Raw genomic sequence first — 14,357 nt, forward strand, 5'->3', positions numbered from 1 at the left:
TGAATGTGTAATGGTCATACAAACAAAACCAGAGCAGGTTAATGGATGAAGCGATGTCACATCTACAGGTCGACATACTGTACAGATATATGTAACATCTTTATTCACTCAAGACGAGGCAGGATTCAGAGTTTCACCACAAAAACAGAATCTGGAGGAGATCTGACCGTCATGCTTTCTCTCTTCTTGACGGCTGAAGTTTGAGGCTTCCCTTCCATATCAGAACATTTCATATGTAAAGTAACGCGTATGTTCTTTAAAAAGCTAAACAAGCTTAATTTGCTGTAAGGCTGATGAGTCGCTGGATGGATTTGTAGGATGGGTGCTTATCTGTGATCCCGGGGTGAAGCATTAAACTCTCAGGTCGAAGCTGCTCGTTTAGAAACACAAAGTTAGAAAGCAAGTAGATCTCAAACCTTTTCCTTGAAACACTTTGAAACAGTCTTCTTTCAAAGCATTTTGAAAACAAATGACTGATTTCAGGATTGTTCATTTCTGATGGAGGTCTAGATCCAGACCCAAATGGAAAATGTCTTTACAGTTCACTTTACATCTCTTCGAGGTTTGTGCTCTCTCTGTGTTAATAATTTAAAGTTTTTGGAGTTTTCATGAAGAAGAAATCCACTGTCAAGAGATCTGTGCAGTCATTTTTACAGCTCATGATTTTACTAACACGACGCGCACGTTTGTAAGTTTATCAGTTTATCAGTGTTCATTGACGGCAGTTGTGAAAATGTACATGAAACATTCCTCGACCTTGACCTCAGAGTAATATCTGCACGGTTTAAGACAAGAGTTGTATCAGTAAACAACAAAACAACAAAAGGTCTGATAAGTAGAGTTACAAATGAGGACCTGAGGGCCTCGCTTGCTGCCTTTCCAGTGCTTCAGACTTTAAGATTTTTAAATACCAGATTTATTTTTTATCTTCTCCTTGATCTACAACTCCCAGTTATTATCTCTGCAGTCCTCTTCAAGTCATAAAGACTGAAATGACCAACAAAATTATACTTTTTAAGAATCACTAAGCCATAAAAATGTCAAACTGAGGACAAATATCTGATGAATAATAATCTACACCAGTGGTTCTCAACTTGTCGAGCCTCAGGACCCACCACCAGCTCCTCTCTGAAAAATAGCGATCCTAAATTTCAGATATTTTTCAACCAATCAGATTAATTTTATCAAAAATGTTGCAGTTTGCAGCTTCCATCTGACTGTGCAAAACATCTGATAGAAGCTAGAAACTGAAGAGAAAAAAAAACAGACTTGACAGATTTTATTCAGGGCACATGCTCGTGACCCACTTTTGGGTCCCGACCCACCAGTTGAGAACCACTGATCTACACCATGAACCAAAAGAGATGTAAACATGAGTTAGGTATTAAAAATATAACACATTATAAAAACAGTGCAGGCTTTAAATAGCAGACTTTTAAATTAATAAGATGAGGTTCTTAAGTTAACTTCAGTTGCACTGTCTGAGTCTGAAGGCCAGATAAACATTTGTTTTTAATAAGCCAGAACATCTGGGTGAATATAACCCTCGAGTGGAAAAATAAAAAACAAAACTTGAACTGTTTCTGAACTTGTTTTCTCTGCATAACGTTATATATTCAACACTTTGACTTAAACAAGATGAAGAAGTCAACAAGTTTCAATATTCTCCCGGCAAGAAACAAACAAAACAAAAATGTTTATATCTTCACTAAAACTCAAAGAACACAGAAAAGAAAGACTTCACAAGAATGGGATGGATAAAAACATTATTTTTAAATTCCTCTACCTGGAGTGACACTCAACATCTAGCATGAGACTTGTGGTACCAGGGGGACGATCGTGTTGAAACCTCACAAAACGAAAAATAAAAAAAATCCCTCATCCCCTCTGACGTAAGTTTCTTTTTGTTAGACTTTGCTCTTTTGGTCTCATGAGGGTTTATTTAAAGAGGTCATATTCTGCCCTTTTTGGGGTTCATATATTTAATCTATGTATCTTCTAAAGTATGTTCACAATAACTAAAGTTATAAAAAAGTGTCTGTTTTCATGAACTGCCGCTCCATGCACCGGCTCTCTTCTGACTCTCTCTCTAAGGCTCTGAAGTGCCCACGTTCAGACTCCCCACGTGTGCCAAGTCTGATCTGATTGGTCAGCCTGACGGCTTTGCCGTAATTGGTCAGTCGCTCAGCACGGTTCTCGGAAAAGTCACGCCTCTTTTACCATATTGGGAATGCAGCCACTTTGGCTTCGAGGGGAGCAAAAACATTAGCACCTTAGCACTACTGTGCTACCGCAGGCTACAGCATATTGTGGGCGTGCTACAGAAGTTAACGGGCGTGCAACATGAGCTGCTGTGCTTACCACAACGAGCCAATGGGCTTAGATCAGTGATATCACACTGACAAGACGTCACACTGGCAAATTTTTTTCGAGGGGGGCTAGAACCGAGCGTTACGTGCAGCTAATGCTACAGCTAACAGGAGGACGTAGGAGACGGTGCGTTTCCGCGGACTTTGAATTTTTGCACATAGATGTGCCTAAACATGCACAGGATACATGGAAAACACACTGAAGAGCAGATAAAACCAGAAAAAGCAGAATATGACCCCTTTAAGCATCGTTACTCTGAGAGGTCAAACGAGGGTGCGACAGTTTAACCACATTTCTACGATCTTCTTAAAAACACAAAATTCAAACAGTTTTCACAGTTTTATATTTTTTATATTAGTGTCAGAAAACGGGAAACCCAGTACGAGTTATAAGGCCAACTTTACTTTTTAAGTGCATATTTATATCATATTCTTAACGTTGATTGAGTATCCAGTCAACCCGTCCATCATGAGCTTCCACCTGTAGTCCATTGTCTACCAGTATCAACTTGTGGTTTCTGGATGTTAAGTCACAAAACAGCAGCTAAAAAGTAACCTGATGCTACTTTAGGCAGAAAAGTCCCAAAAATGATCAAATGTTCAGGCAGTGAACTCCAGCTGATCTTCAAAGTAATACAGACTCAGAGCAGTATTTCTGTACAAGCAGGTCTGACTGTTGACTCTTGACCCCCAAACAAGTACCGGCTGGACGGAGAGTTTTGAGGATTTCAGAGGTAGTCGTCCTCACTGGAGAGCTCGTCCTCATCGTAGTCGTAGTAGCGGTGATAACGGTCGCTGGGGCCTTCTCCAGGATCGTCGCTGCTGGTGGTTGAACTCTCCCCGGCGGTGAGCTTCGACCCCTCTGAGCTAGCGGAAGGAGTGCGGCTCATCCTCCACAGCTGGTAGGCAAAGGTCCGCCCCCAGCTGCAGTGATGGCCAATGGGGCGCAAGTGCCGGATGAGCTCCACGGCCTCCTGCCAGTAAGAAGTTCACTTGCTTTGGCCCCTCCCGGAGCGCTGCTTGTTCATGGTGGTGAGCATCTGACTGATGTAGGACGTCAGCAGGTCGTCCATCTTGTAGCCCTGCAGGTGTTAAGGACACACAGAACATCAATTAGGAAAGACACAGATGATATCTTCAGTTTAATGATGAGCCACGTTTCATTTTGAATAATCAGTTCCAACTTTTGATTATCAGACATCAGGAATTTAATCACTGTTTCTTTTTCTTCTTTCAGCCATTTTCATATTGATCCTCCTGTCACACCCGCTATAATCTGAGAAGTTAAAGTTATTTTGCAACCAGTTTGATATTCAAAAGCGTAATCTTGGTGCTTGTTTTGTGTTGCGGCCACCCACCAGCGAGGTCTCACACAGCAGTTTGCTTCCTCTGACCAGGTTGCCGATGGTGATGTGGAAGTAGGTGTTTCCGCTGCTCCAGTTGGAGATCTTGGTGAAGGGGTGTGTGGTCAGGATGTCCTGCACAAACACACACACACACACACACACACACACACACACACACACAGATGCAAGCCTTCATTATCTGCAGACCCTCTGACAGAATGACTGAAATGGTTCATTCAGTTAAATGGCAGAGACAAACACGGTTATGGTAACATCAAAAACCTGCTGGTTAAAAAACTAAAGTCCAGATTGAAGCGAACCCTCAAAAACAGAGAAAATCATTTCAATAAAAAACACAAACCTTCGTCTTTGGGTCGATGAGGCTGACTCCGTGCTTGTTGATGGCGATCAGCAGGATCTCTGGGAAGTTTGGCTCTGTTGTTTGCTGGAGATTAAAAATAGATTTATGTTGTCATAACTTTTTAAATATCCATTCATCATCTGAATCATATGTTATCGTTACATCTGTGAGGCAGTCATTTCAAATGATCAAGTTTCTTCTTGGATGCTTCCTTGTTTCCTCCTCCCTTGCCTATTTTCCTGGGATTGAGTTACTATAATACAAATGGTTTGACTGGTAAATGAATAGATTTAAAACAACGGTGAGCGATGTTTTTCAGTGAGAGATTTCTAACATAAGGTTTATTGCTTAGATTTGTAGACTCCTTAAAATTTGGTGGTGCACTTTCTTTTACAGGAGGGACAAACTACGCTAAAGCATCAGCTCCTGAGGTGCTGAAAGGACAGCAGCTGACTGATATTTGTTTACCTTGACTTCAAAGAAGGCGGAGCCAAATGTTGGCCACTTGTAGATGATCTTCAGAAACATGAGTTTGGCCTCCTCCCTTGATTTACCAGCCTGCTTGTTGAAGTACGCAACCACAGACTGCGATCATCACACACACACAGAGACAAACATCCAGAATCAATTATCATCGATTATTTAATGACAAATTCAGACTCAGTGCGTCTATAACTACAACAACAGTGACTGGCTTCCTTTTCCAGCCGTAAGAACAACATTTCAATAATCTAAACAGTCAAGAATGCAGATTTACCCTTTTCCAGTCGTCTGGTGACATCTGACGAATGAGATCCTGAGGAACCAGCTCGCGGAGCATCTTGGGAATTGTAGGAAAGTGGGATTTGTCATCCTCAAACTTGACGCGGTAGATGAGGGCTGCAAGTTGGAAAACCTCCTCGCGGGAACACTTATGGTAGCCTCGCAGGTATTTAGGAAGCTCCTATGTTCGAGTCAACGAGGTGGGGAGACGTGTGTTAGATTAAAAATCAAAGAAAACCTCAGGTGAACACGCCTCGGCAGAAACAAAAAAGTGTATAAACTCAGTAATTCAATAATCCAAAATGTCAAACCTGGTAGTAGTGAAAGATGGAGTCAGCAAAAGAGTCTTTCCCTGGAACTGTGTTAGTCCACAACTTCTTCATGAAGAACACCTGGTAGGTCAAAGAGGGAACGATTCCTGCAAGGCAGAACAGGAAGAAGGGGAAATATCAACGTGATCATACCGTGATCATTATACTCAGATATCCTGAAGTTTCTGTTAAAGCTACTTCATCTACTTTGTTTTTGTTTTGTATATTTGTAAAACTTTTTGTTTTTAAAAACGAACCATCTTTAGCCGGCCGAGATTTCTTGATCCAGTCTGTTAAATGTCTGACAAAGTCAAAGAAAAAATCTCCCTCTGGCACGCTGATCACCTGCAGATACACACAAACACACATTCAGACGGACGTATCAGCTTTTAAAACACGGAGTCCGCTATCAAGAAAAACATTTTTCATTTAATTTAAAGTAATACATTCTGATGCTCGGATTGAAACTGATTAAACGAGAAGATAAAAGCTGTTAGATCAAAACCCTGTGAAAAGTTTAAAAATGATTCAAGTTTAATTCATGATGAAATATTCATGTCGCTCTTGCAAAGAGAAAAATTTGATCAAAGAAGCTGCTTAAAAAGAGGTCAGAGAACATTAGGGACCAAATCAAATGAAGACAAGACAACAGATAAATATTGGAAAGATAATAGATGAAACAACACTGATGATGAAGTATTTCACTGAGGACCTCCCTTACAGCTCCTCCTCTCATACAGAATGTACCTGGATGAGCCTGCTCTAAAGACAGCGACAGGTATTACACATTTGTTTTTCTGTGAAACTGAGAGAAACAAAGCTTGACCTCTGACCTTGTCTGAGATTTTAACAAACAGGCTGAAGCCTTCAGGGGATTTGAGCAGCAGTCTGGTGGAGATGTTTTGGCAGAAATCCTTTGCTTTGGTGCCGGACTCCACCTCAAAAGCCTGCAAAAGTTTCAGAAAACAATCTCAGTTTTCAAACAGTACTTGATTGTTGCTAGGCGGGAAGTTAATGAACCTTCTCATATCAGTTTCATACCTCGTCTGTATCGTCAGGAAAGTAGACTTTGTGGAAGATCTGGGTCGTCTTGTGTTGGATGGCCTCCACCTCCACCAAATGAGGGGGATACTTCCTGGATCCGTTTCTGTTTCCACAGCAAAAACAAAATATAGTGAAATAGAGTTCAGTCTAGTTAAACCAATCACAAGAGAATATTTAGGATCTTTTTTTTAATTTTTAGACTTGGCTAGTAAAAACATATTAACACAAAACAAAGCGTTACGTGTTACCGTAGAGCTTTGTGCAGCCTCTGCATGCAGTCTCCAGACAGCGGGTGGTGTTTCTTGGACTGGAGGAAGCGCTGGATGTGCGGCAGCAGCATGTTACTGGGAGGATACAGACCAGTACACAACCACAGCAGCTCCCAGCCTTTCTCCTCACTGTACCTGCAGAGCAACAAAACTCCTGTTCATCCTCAGGATTTTAATATCAACGAGTCAGAGGCTGCACTTTTTACGTGTTGTGTTTAACATAATAATGTAGAACTGAAGTTATACTTGGTACTACGGCTGGGAATCTTTGGATGTCTCACGATTCGATTTTGATTCTTGGTGTCATGATTCGAGTCAGAATCTATTTTCAATTCAAACGATTCTGGATTCATGATTCAAAGTTCATACTTCAGGATCTACTCCACTCATCTGTGAGACTTGCTGAATTTCTTGCCAGCCTTAGCACTTAGCAGGAAGTGACTAATTAGCCCAGTTTTCTTTTGATTTTTGGAAGTTATGAATCTATTCAAAAGAGAATCTCGATTTTTTTTTTCAGACCTCTACTTGGTACTACTCTATGGAAATGTTATGACACGGAAATTGTAATAAAAATAAACTATCTTTCATATTTATGATACTGCACTGATAAGTCTGTTATGTTACACACTTGACGTGGTTGTCTGTGAGCTGTTTGATGATCTGACAGTAGATCTCATCTTTCAGAGGTTCAGCTTTCAGCGCTCCTTCAAAGATCTGGTCCGTCAACTCGTTGACTGAGCGAGTTCGTTTGGACGGGTAGTCGCCCATGTACTTCATCATCGGTGGGACAGATGTCAAGGAAGGCAACAACCTCTTCAGCATGATAACAGATGTAGAATATAAATCAATAAATATGTGGGCATGTGAAAGAAGTAGATCCTTAAACTACATTTATTTTCATCACCCTTCAGGTTCCAGAGAATTAAGTTCATTCTTCATGCTTCCTTCCTGCAGCTGGTGATTTTTATGAACTTTTTAAAACTAACAACACATAAATAGTTGAAGAAACCTTGTAGTTTGTTACCCTGTTTGTCTGGTGAAGCATCAATGTGTACATGTTAATACTGTAAAATATGATGTGATCATTTAAAATAAGGGATGGTGTCTAAAGCCGTTTTTTAAATATGCACTCCTGAAAATATCTAGATAATTTCAAGAGGTAATTTACTAATTTACAGTAGTCCATAATGATTTCTTTAAAGGATATCTATGAAGGACATGCAGGCGTCCTGAGCCAGCTCCTCGTGGTTGACAACCTTCTTCAGCAGAGGCAGTTTGAGCGGCTCTCTGGTGCAGCTCCACATCTTGTCCTTCCCACGGTTCTTAGTGACCATCACCCTGCTCAGGGTGTGTTTGGGAGGAGGCCTGGCAGGAGAACGTTTCATTTCAGACGTATTAATATGTCTGCTTAAAGAATAAAAAACATTTTGAATAAAAGATTATGAAGTTATGTAAGAAAACAATCAGGAAGTCCTGGAAATTCAAAACAGTACTGAGATACTGGTAAGTGCACTTTGTCTGAGTCATACTTCTGTTTGTTAGCAGGTGCATGACTTTGTTTATTCATGTGTTTATGTTGATTTGTTCTGTTGTCTGAGTGTGTGCACCTGAAGTAATCGTAGGAGAACTCCTCCAGCGTGTAAGGTTTCATCCTGCCGTCGTCGGTCTCCGGCATGAGAAGCTGTGAAACACGAACCGACTCCTGACGCTGGTCTGGTGTCATGGTTACCAGCGCCTGTTCGGTGAGATTTCATCAGAATTAATCACACAGACGATAACATGACGCAGCTTCCCTCTAATTAAAAAAATAACAAGTTTCTGTCCTGCAGGAAACTTCAGCTGAAGTTTAAGAATAAAAAGTTTGTTGATTATTTTTAAAACTCTCACCACTATCTCCTGCTGAGGTCGAGTCATGGTGGGCAGTACGTAGACACTGTCAGCTGGAAAATCTCCTTTCTGATTGGTTCGTTCATTGACTCCATGAGCCCATCCAGAGTTGAGGACCTGCTCCCCGGTGTCCTGGTCCAACAAGATCAGGTCTCCCTTCCGGAAACTCAGAAACGTTGACTCCTCACCTGCTGTGGAAACAGGTGCACTGAGGTGAGAAGATGATGTATCTGTCTTGAAATCTTTATATCGTATAAAATACTTACACTGTGTTCGAGATTGTGTAACATCTCTGCACTTTGGGCGAGTTCATTTTGCGCCTAAACTACAAAAACACTTCGCTCCTCTAGTTTAGCAAACAGAAACCGATCGGTCTTATTGTGACTCACTTGGGTTTGGGTTGTCCTGCAGCGCCACCACAAACTTTGACCTCCTCCTCAGACCCTCCAGGAAGGTCACCACCAGGTCGCGGATGTCCTCCGTGTTGTTGGATGTGAAGGTGTACTCGTCTCCTTTGATGGTGGCCAAAGTAAAACTCTGACTCTGCAGCTTTCCTCCCCTGAAAGAAAAGATTCACTCAAACTTAGACAACAAAATATTCTGATTGTAACTGCACTTTGTGAACATGAGTGCTAACGGTTGAAGCATCTTTACGTCATCAACAAAATGCAGTATTGACTGATGACTTGTTGATCCATTTAAACACCAAAATACTCTCTCTCTCTCTCTCTCTCTCTCTCTCTCTCTCTCTCTCTCTCTCTCTCTCTCTCTCTCTCTGGATCTTGTGATTTTCTGACAACAGCACCTCACAGTTCTCAACGCTGAGAAGGGTTTCAAAAGCTGAGCAAGAGGGAGGAAATGCCAAGAGAGGCAAGTTGTAAGAAAGAAAAAAAAGTTATGTCACATTATAAAATACGTTGTTTTGGGGCGATTTTCAGTGTTTGCCAGTTTATTTTCTGCGTTCTTGAACTTGTACATAAATGTATTTTTCTGCACCAAACTTTCAACCTCTCCAACTCCTTCTTTTCTTAAGTAGCCTTTTAGGGGACTTTGATATTGAGGGATTATGGCCGAGTGTTTTGAAAAGGAGTTCAGACTTGTTTTCCGGCCCTAACCCTGGACTTCTTAATTACAGGACAAAAAGTAACAGCAGGAAAATAAAGAAGAAGGCGTGACTACAACTCCCCGCATGCCTCACCTGCTGCTGGAAACAGTAGTGATTTCTGGGAAGGAGAGTTCCAAGAGGACCTGCTCCTGCTCGTCCACAAAATAAACTCCGGTCCAGTTAACAGCGACGATCAGGTCGTTTTTAGGCAGACTGGGACCTGAGGGGGGGAAGGAAAGGTTGAGACACTGAAACGTTCTCTGTCACAGAACAAAAAGAGCTCATTTAAAACAAGGTCTTTAATGATTCTGTGTTTAAAATCGCCCAATCGTTTCCAAAAACTCTAAACACACCTGGAGAAAAGAAATTAAAATGAGAGTGTGTCTGTGTTTGGGATGATTGGACATTAATCTGTGAATCCTCTGTGTCTCTGTTCAGACGCTCTGGTGTCAAAGAAGTTGTAAAAGCTCACCGGAGAACTTAAAGGCTTCGTAGAAACGAGAGAAAAGCAGAGGCCACTTGTGGCGAGCGAAGTCCACCACTTCCTCCTTCACCTTCTGAGAGTCAAACCTCTTCTGTGTGTAGATGCCCTGAGCGCACCACAGAGAAATGTGATCATGTGTTAGAAGACAGAGAAGAGCAGATGTGCAGATATGAAAGTATTTGGTTGGCATGACGACTTCATAAAATTCAGGTTTTCTGGCTCACACCTTTTTGTGTGCAGCCATGATGAAGTGAGCCCACTTCTCCACCGTCCTCGACGTGTTGATCTCTCGGTCGGGGATGTAGGAGGGGATGAGGCTCAGCAGACGCTCCAGGAGGATCTCTGAACCGTAATCGACGTAATACTGCTGAGAGGCCAGCTCGGCCAGTTCGTCCTTTTAAGACACAGGGAGACGGAAACGGGTCAGTTTGTTTGGACCGATTACAAACAGAAGAAAAAAATTACATTCAAGGATAGTTTAAATAAAGAGAAGCAAGTCATCTTATCTTCACCTGTTCTTGAACCACACTTATGAACGTTGTTGCTCAAACAATATCTTTAAAGTGAAAAACAGACCAAATGAAAACCCACCCTGTCACAGCGATACTCTCCAAACTTGACGCCCCTGACGGTCTGCTGGTAGATGAGGTTGGTGGCGACCTGGTCGTCAGCGGGGGAGTGCCAGGGTGTGAAGATCTCCTTCCTGAAGAACAGCCTCCAGGGGGCGTTCCTCTCCTGAGCGCCCTGCTCCTTGGCGTACTGCTCGCATTGAGACACAGCGTCCATCACGTGGTCGTTTCCGCTGCCCAACGAGGAGACCTGAAGGAGGAGACCAGACATTCACCGCTCTGCAGCTACTAATACTGATGGTTTAAATCTGTAAATCTTTTTATTTCCATGTTACTTCAGGGTTTAAAAATAAAATGGGTTCATTGATTTTACTGTTAAAAGGTATCACAATCATGAATATATGTTTCAGTTTGAGTAAAGACACTTAAAATTTCTCTGGTTCTTAAATCTTCATTCTGTTTGAGTCTTCTCTTTGTGTTTTGGTAAGAAATAAGTTCAGTCTGAAGTAAATGGTTCAGTCGAGACACTTCAAAGACACAATGAACTAATCTGCTTTAATGAATCCTTTACGTCTGATGTGACTTTTCTACAAAGTTCAAGGAGTTACAAAACAAAAATCATCTATTTTATCTCTTAAAGAAAACCCCCCAAAAACAGAATCTAAATAAATATGGTTTAGCACTAATTCTCTTCACACTTTTTGAGTTGTGACATCACAATTTGTCTTAAAAACAAGATTAAAACAGCCAATCAGAGGTTTGAATGTCAGCTTTGTTTCTGTGTGTGTGACTGTGTGCGTGACTGTGTGCGTGACTGTGTGTGTGACTGTGTGTGTGCCCACCTTGTCAAACAGCGCGATGTAGAGCGAGAACCCGAAGCGGTCCCGCAGGTTGACCTTGTCTGATAAGGCGCTGCAGAGCTCCATGGCTGTGGTGGCCGAGTCGGTCAGCAGGGTTTTGGTCGTGCCGTCCATGAACGTCACCGGCAGCATGATGGGCTTCTTCGACTTGGTGGCCTGAGGAATTTAAAATATAACTTCAGGGTCATTTCTTGTATTTTCATGCATCGTCTCGTGTATTTTTTAATATTTTGTTTGTTTTTATATAAAATATAGGATGTGGAAACATTGTTTTAATCATATTTATTGGCAGATGTTCCTTATCGACTTCTTTTAAATGTCTGTTATATATTTAAACTCACCTACAGTACCTGCAGAAAATAGCTGGATGTTGTAGTTTTTCTTGTGAGTACTATCTATCATTGGTCCTACTGTTCTTAGACAAATAGGAATATTGATTTGTGTGTGTGTTAAATTGAAAGTTATTCTCTGGATCTGTACCTTCGGTAGATTTTCACAACAACAAATTAGCTTCAATCATCCCAATTGAGTTTGTACCTGCAACTCCAGCCAGGATGGAGGTTGTGTTCTCGTCCCGTTGACAAATGTCCGCCTCAGTCTCTCTTCACAGTACGGGGCGTAACCCGGCGGCCCGCTGCTGATGAAGTTCCTCAGGTACTGTGGATAAAAGAAAACATTAAAAGGTATTCATCTCTGAGGAAGCATCAAGAAAGCAACATAAGAGACAAGTGTTTTATTTACAAGTGACAGATACTGAATACATTATGTAGGAGGAAGTTGTACCAAAATAAAAGCTTCAAATTTTCTTCTAGAGAAACACAAACTCTCCGAGAATTCATCCCGTGTTGTCTTCACATTCAGAGAATCTATGTATGGATCTTCGGACCCAGATTTGTTTCCCTCTGTGTATTTAAACTAAAAATAAATATAGAATTATGATTTTGACTTCCTGACCTTGACAAACTTGTCCGAGGGGGAGAAGCAGCCGACACACAGCGAGATCAGGATCCAGCCGCGGGCGTGAGAACTCTTAGACGGGTTCTGACTCAGCTGCTTACAGATCTGACAGTAGATTTCATCTCTAACACACACACACACACACACACACACACACACACACACACACACACACACACACACACACACACACACAGACACACACACACACACACACACACACACACAGACACACACACACACACACAGACACACAGACACACACACACACACACACACACACACACACAGACACACACACAGACACACACACAGACACACACACAGACACACAGGTTATTCATACATTTTTTTTTTTTTCTGTTCGATCGTCATCTTGGAGCACCAGGAAAATGTAACAGTGTGTGTGTGTGTGTGTGTGTGTGTGTGTGTGTGTGTGTGTGTGTGTGTGTGTGTGTGTGTGTACCTAAGAGCTGGTCTCAGGATCCCGTTGCCGATGATGAAGTGAAGTTTCTCCAGGTTTGATGTCGGCCTGTCCTCCAGCATGCTGTTGCCATGGAGACTATACTCCCCATCATTAAGGCGTTTGGTGACCTGAAAAGAATCCAACTTTATTCTCCTTTAATTTTTTCTAATTCTGAAGATGAAACCATCGGAGCGGTTAAGCGACTCTTTAACTTCCCCTCCTCTTCATCTCTCTTACCTCCTCGGTGATCTTTGATTTCTTCTTCAGGGTGAGAGACACCAGCTTGTGACGGACGCTGTTCTTCTTCGGGCTTTCAGATTGAGTTGTCTGCAGGCAGAACAAGACAACAAATGAATGTTTCACAAAATCCTCAGGATCGACTGAAACACGTGTTTTACAAAAGTCCTTAAAAATGTAAATGATCTAAAATAAACTTGTTCTCTACATGTTACGATCAGTCAGCCGTCTGTTTGTTCCCTTCTCTGTTTCTTGGCACTTTGCTTCATTCTTAGTTGAAAAAAGCAACTTGCTGTTGATCTTGGTTTGATTTAAGTTTCATATACAACAAGATTTAAATTGGATGAATTTTCGGTTCTTCTGAGTCTTTATTTTTATGGAGCACAAATTCCAAGTATCAGAGGATGAATCAAACAGGAGTCAATAAAATCCAGTGACCAAGAAGTGCTAATGCACTTTTTTTCATATGAAAAAAATAAGCTGCAGATTCAAAAACAGATGCAAAAGTCAAAAGTGAGACTGAACTTAATTATAATCTGAAGAAATCCCACAAAGAGACTTGTTTTAGCTACGAATCTCAGTTTGCTTTGTGCAGCCAGTGGCGCTGTTATGTGATTATCCCAAATGTCTGTAGATAAAAAGAAGCTTGTTTGCAGAAGGAAACACTCTAAGATGACATTTGTGCTTTAAAAAGGAAACATGGACGATGCAGAACATTCCAGAGGAGGAGCTTCACTTTAAACTCCCACCTCTCCTCCTTACCTCCCCCTCTCCCTGCAGAACCTGCAGCTCTCTCTTGTACGTCTTCTTTCCCAGCGTCTCGTAGATTTTGGTCATGACTGGGATCTTCTCGCTGCCGTCACTGATGGCCGTGTGGTATTTCGGCTCCGGCAGATCTCCCATGAACCTCAGCACGGTGATCCACACCGCCAGAGCGGCCTGCACCAGGACACAGAAAAGGAGATTTAATGTTTTGATGCTAATTGATCGATTTTTTTTAGGACTAAAAAACTAAAAAAATTAGAACATAAACTTGCTACAACTTAAAACAATGTAAATTTGTCATATTCTGTACTCAATGCATTAACTAACTTTTAATTTAACTTACTTAAAGTCCTAATAACTGTTTTTGTTTTGTTTGCAAGAGTTTTAAAAGTCACACATTCAGTTATGCTCAACCAAACAGAGTCAGTGCATTCATCTCCACAGGGGGTCTAACAGGGGTCAGGGTATCAGCAGTGACCTACCAGCTGGTCTCCCTCGTCGTCGTGGAACAGCAGAGGCTGTTTGAGAGGCCTTCGGACATATGTGTGCGTCGTGGTGCCCTGGA

General features: G+C 41.7%; 1 protein-coding gene across 1 annotated transcript in view; it reads right to left on the bottom strand.

The window, feature by feature from the left end:
• Positions 1-2,696: 2,696 nt before the first annotated feature.
• The window catches only part of myo7aa (myosin VIIAa), a 33,381-nt gene continuing 21,720 nt past the window's right edge, over positions 2,697-14,357 (bottom strand). Inside the window, 26 exon segments of the mRNA XM_065960103.1 lie at positions 2,697-3,451; positions 3,728-3,847; positions 4,077-4,160; positions 4,545-4,661; positions 4,834-5,019; positions 5,150-5,256; positions 5,407-5,494; positions 5,983-6,096; positions 6,191-6,296; positions 6,442-6,597; positions 7,091-7,244; positions 7,670-7,827; positions 8,070-8,197; positions 8,350-8,537; positions 8,739-8,908; positions 9,548-9,674; positions 9,927-10,044; positions 10,165-10,332; positions 10,530-10,757; positions 11,350-11,523; positions 11,905-12,024; positions 12,322-12,448; positions 12,791-12,918; positions 13,028-13,117; positions 13,790-13,966; positions 14,275-14,357. The exon segment at positions 14,275-14,357 is cut by the window's right edge and continues 127 nt beyond it. Coding sequence (XP_065816175.1) covers positions 3,359-3,451; positions 3,728-3,847; positions 4,077-4,160; positions 4,545-4,661; positions 4,834-5,019; positions 5,150-5,256; positions 5,407-5,494; positions 5,983-6,096; positions 6,191-6,296; positions 6,442-6,597; positions 7,091-7,244; positions 7,670-7,827; positions 8,070-8,197; positions 8,350-8,537; positions 8,739-8,908; positions 9,548-9,674; positions 9,927-10,044; positions 10,165-10,332; positions 10,530-10,757; positions 11,350-11,523; positions 11,905-12,024; positions 12,322-12,448; positions 12,791-12,918; positions 13,028-13,117; positions 13,790-13,966; positions 14,275-14,357 — 3,509 coding nt within the window. The 3' untranslated portion in view covers positions 2,697-3,358.

Source organism: Labrus bergylta, chromosome 11 (genome assembly GCF_963930695.1).
Source record: "Labrus bergylta chromosome 11, fLabBer1.1, whole genome shotgun sequence".
Lineage (NCBI taxonomy): Eukaryota > Metazoa > Chordata > Actinopteri > Labriformes > Labridae > Labrus > Labrus bergylta.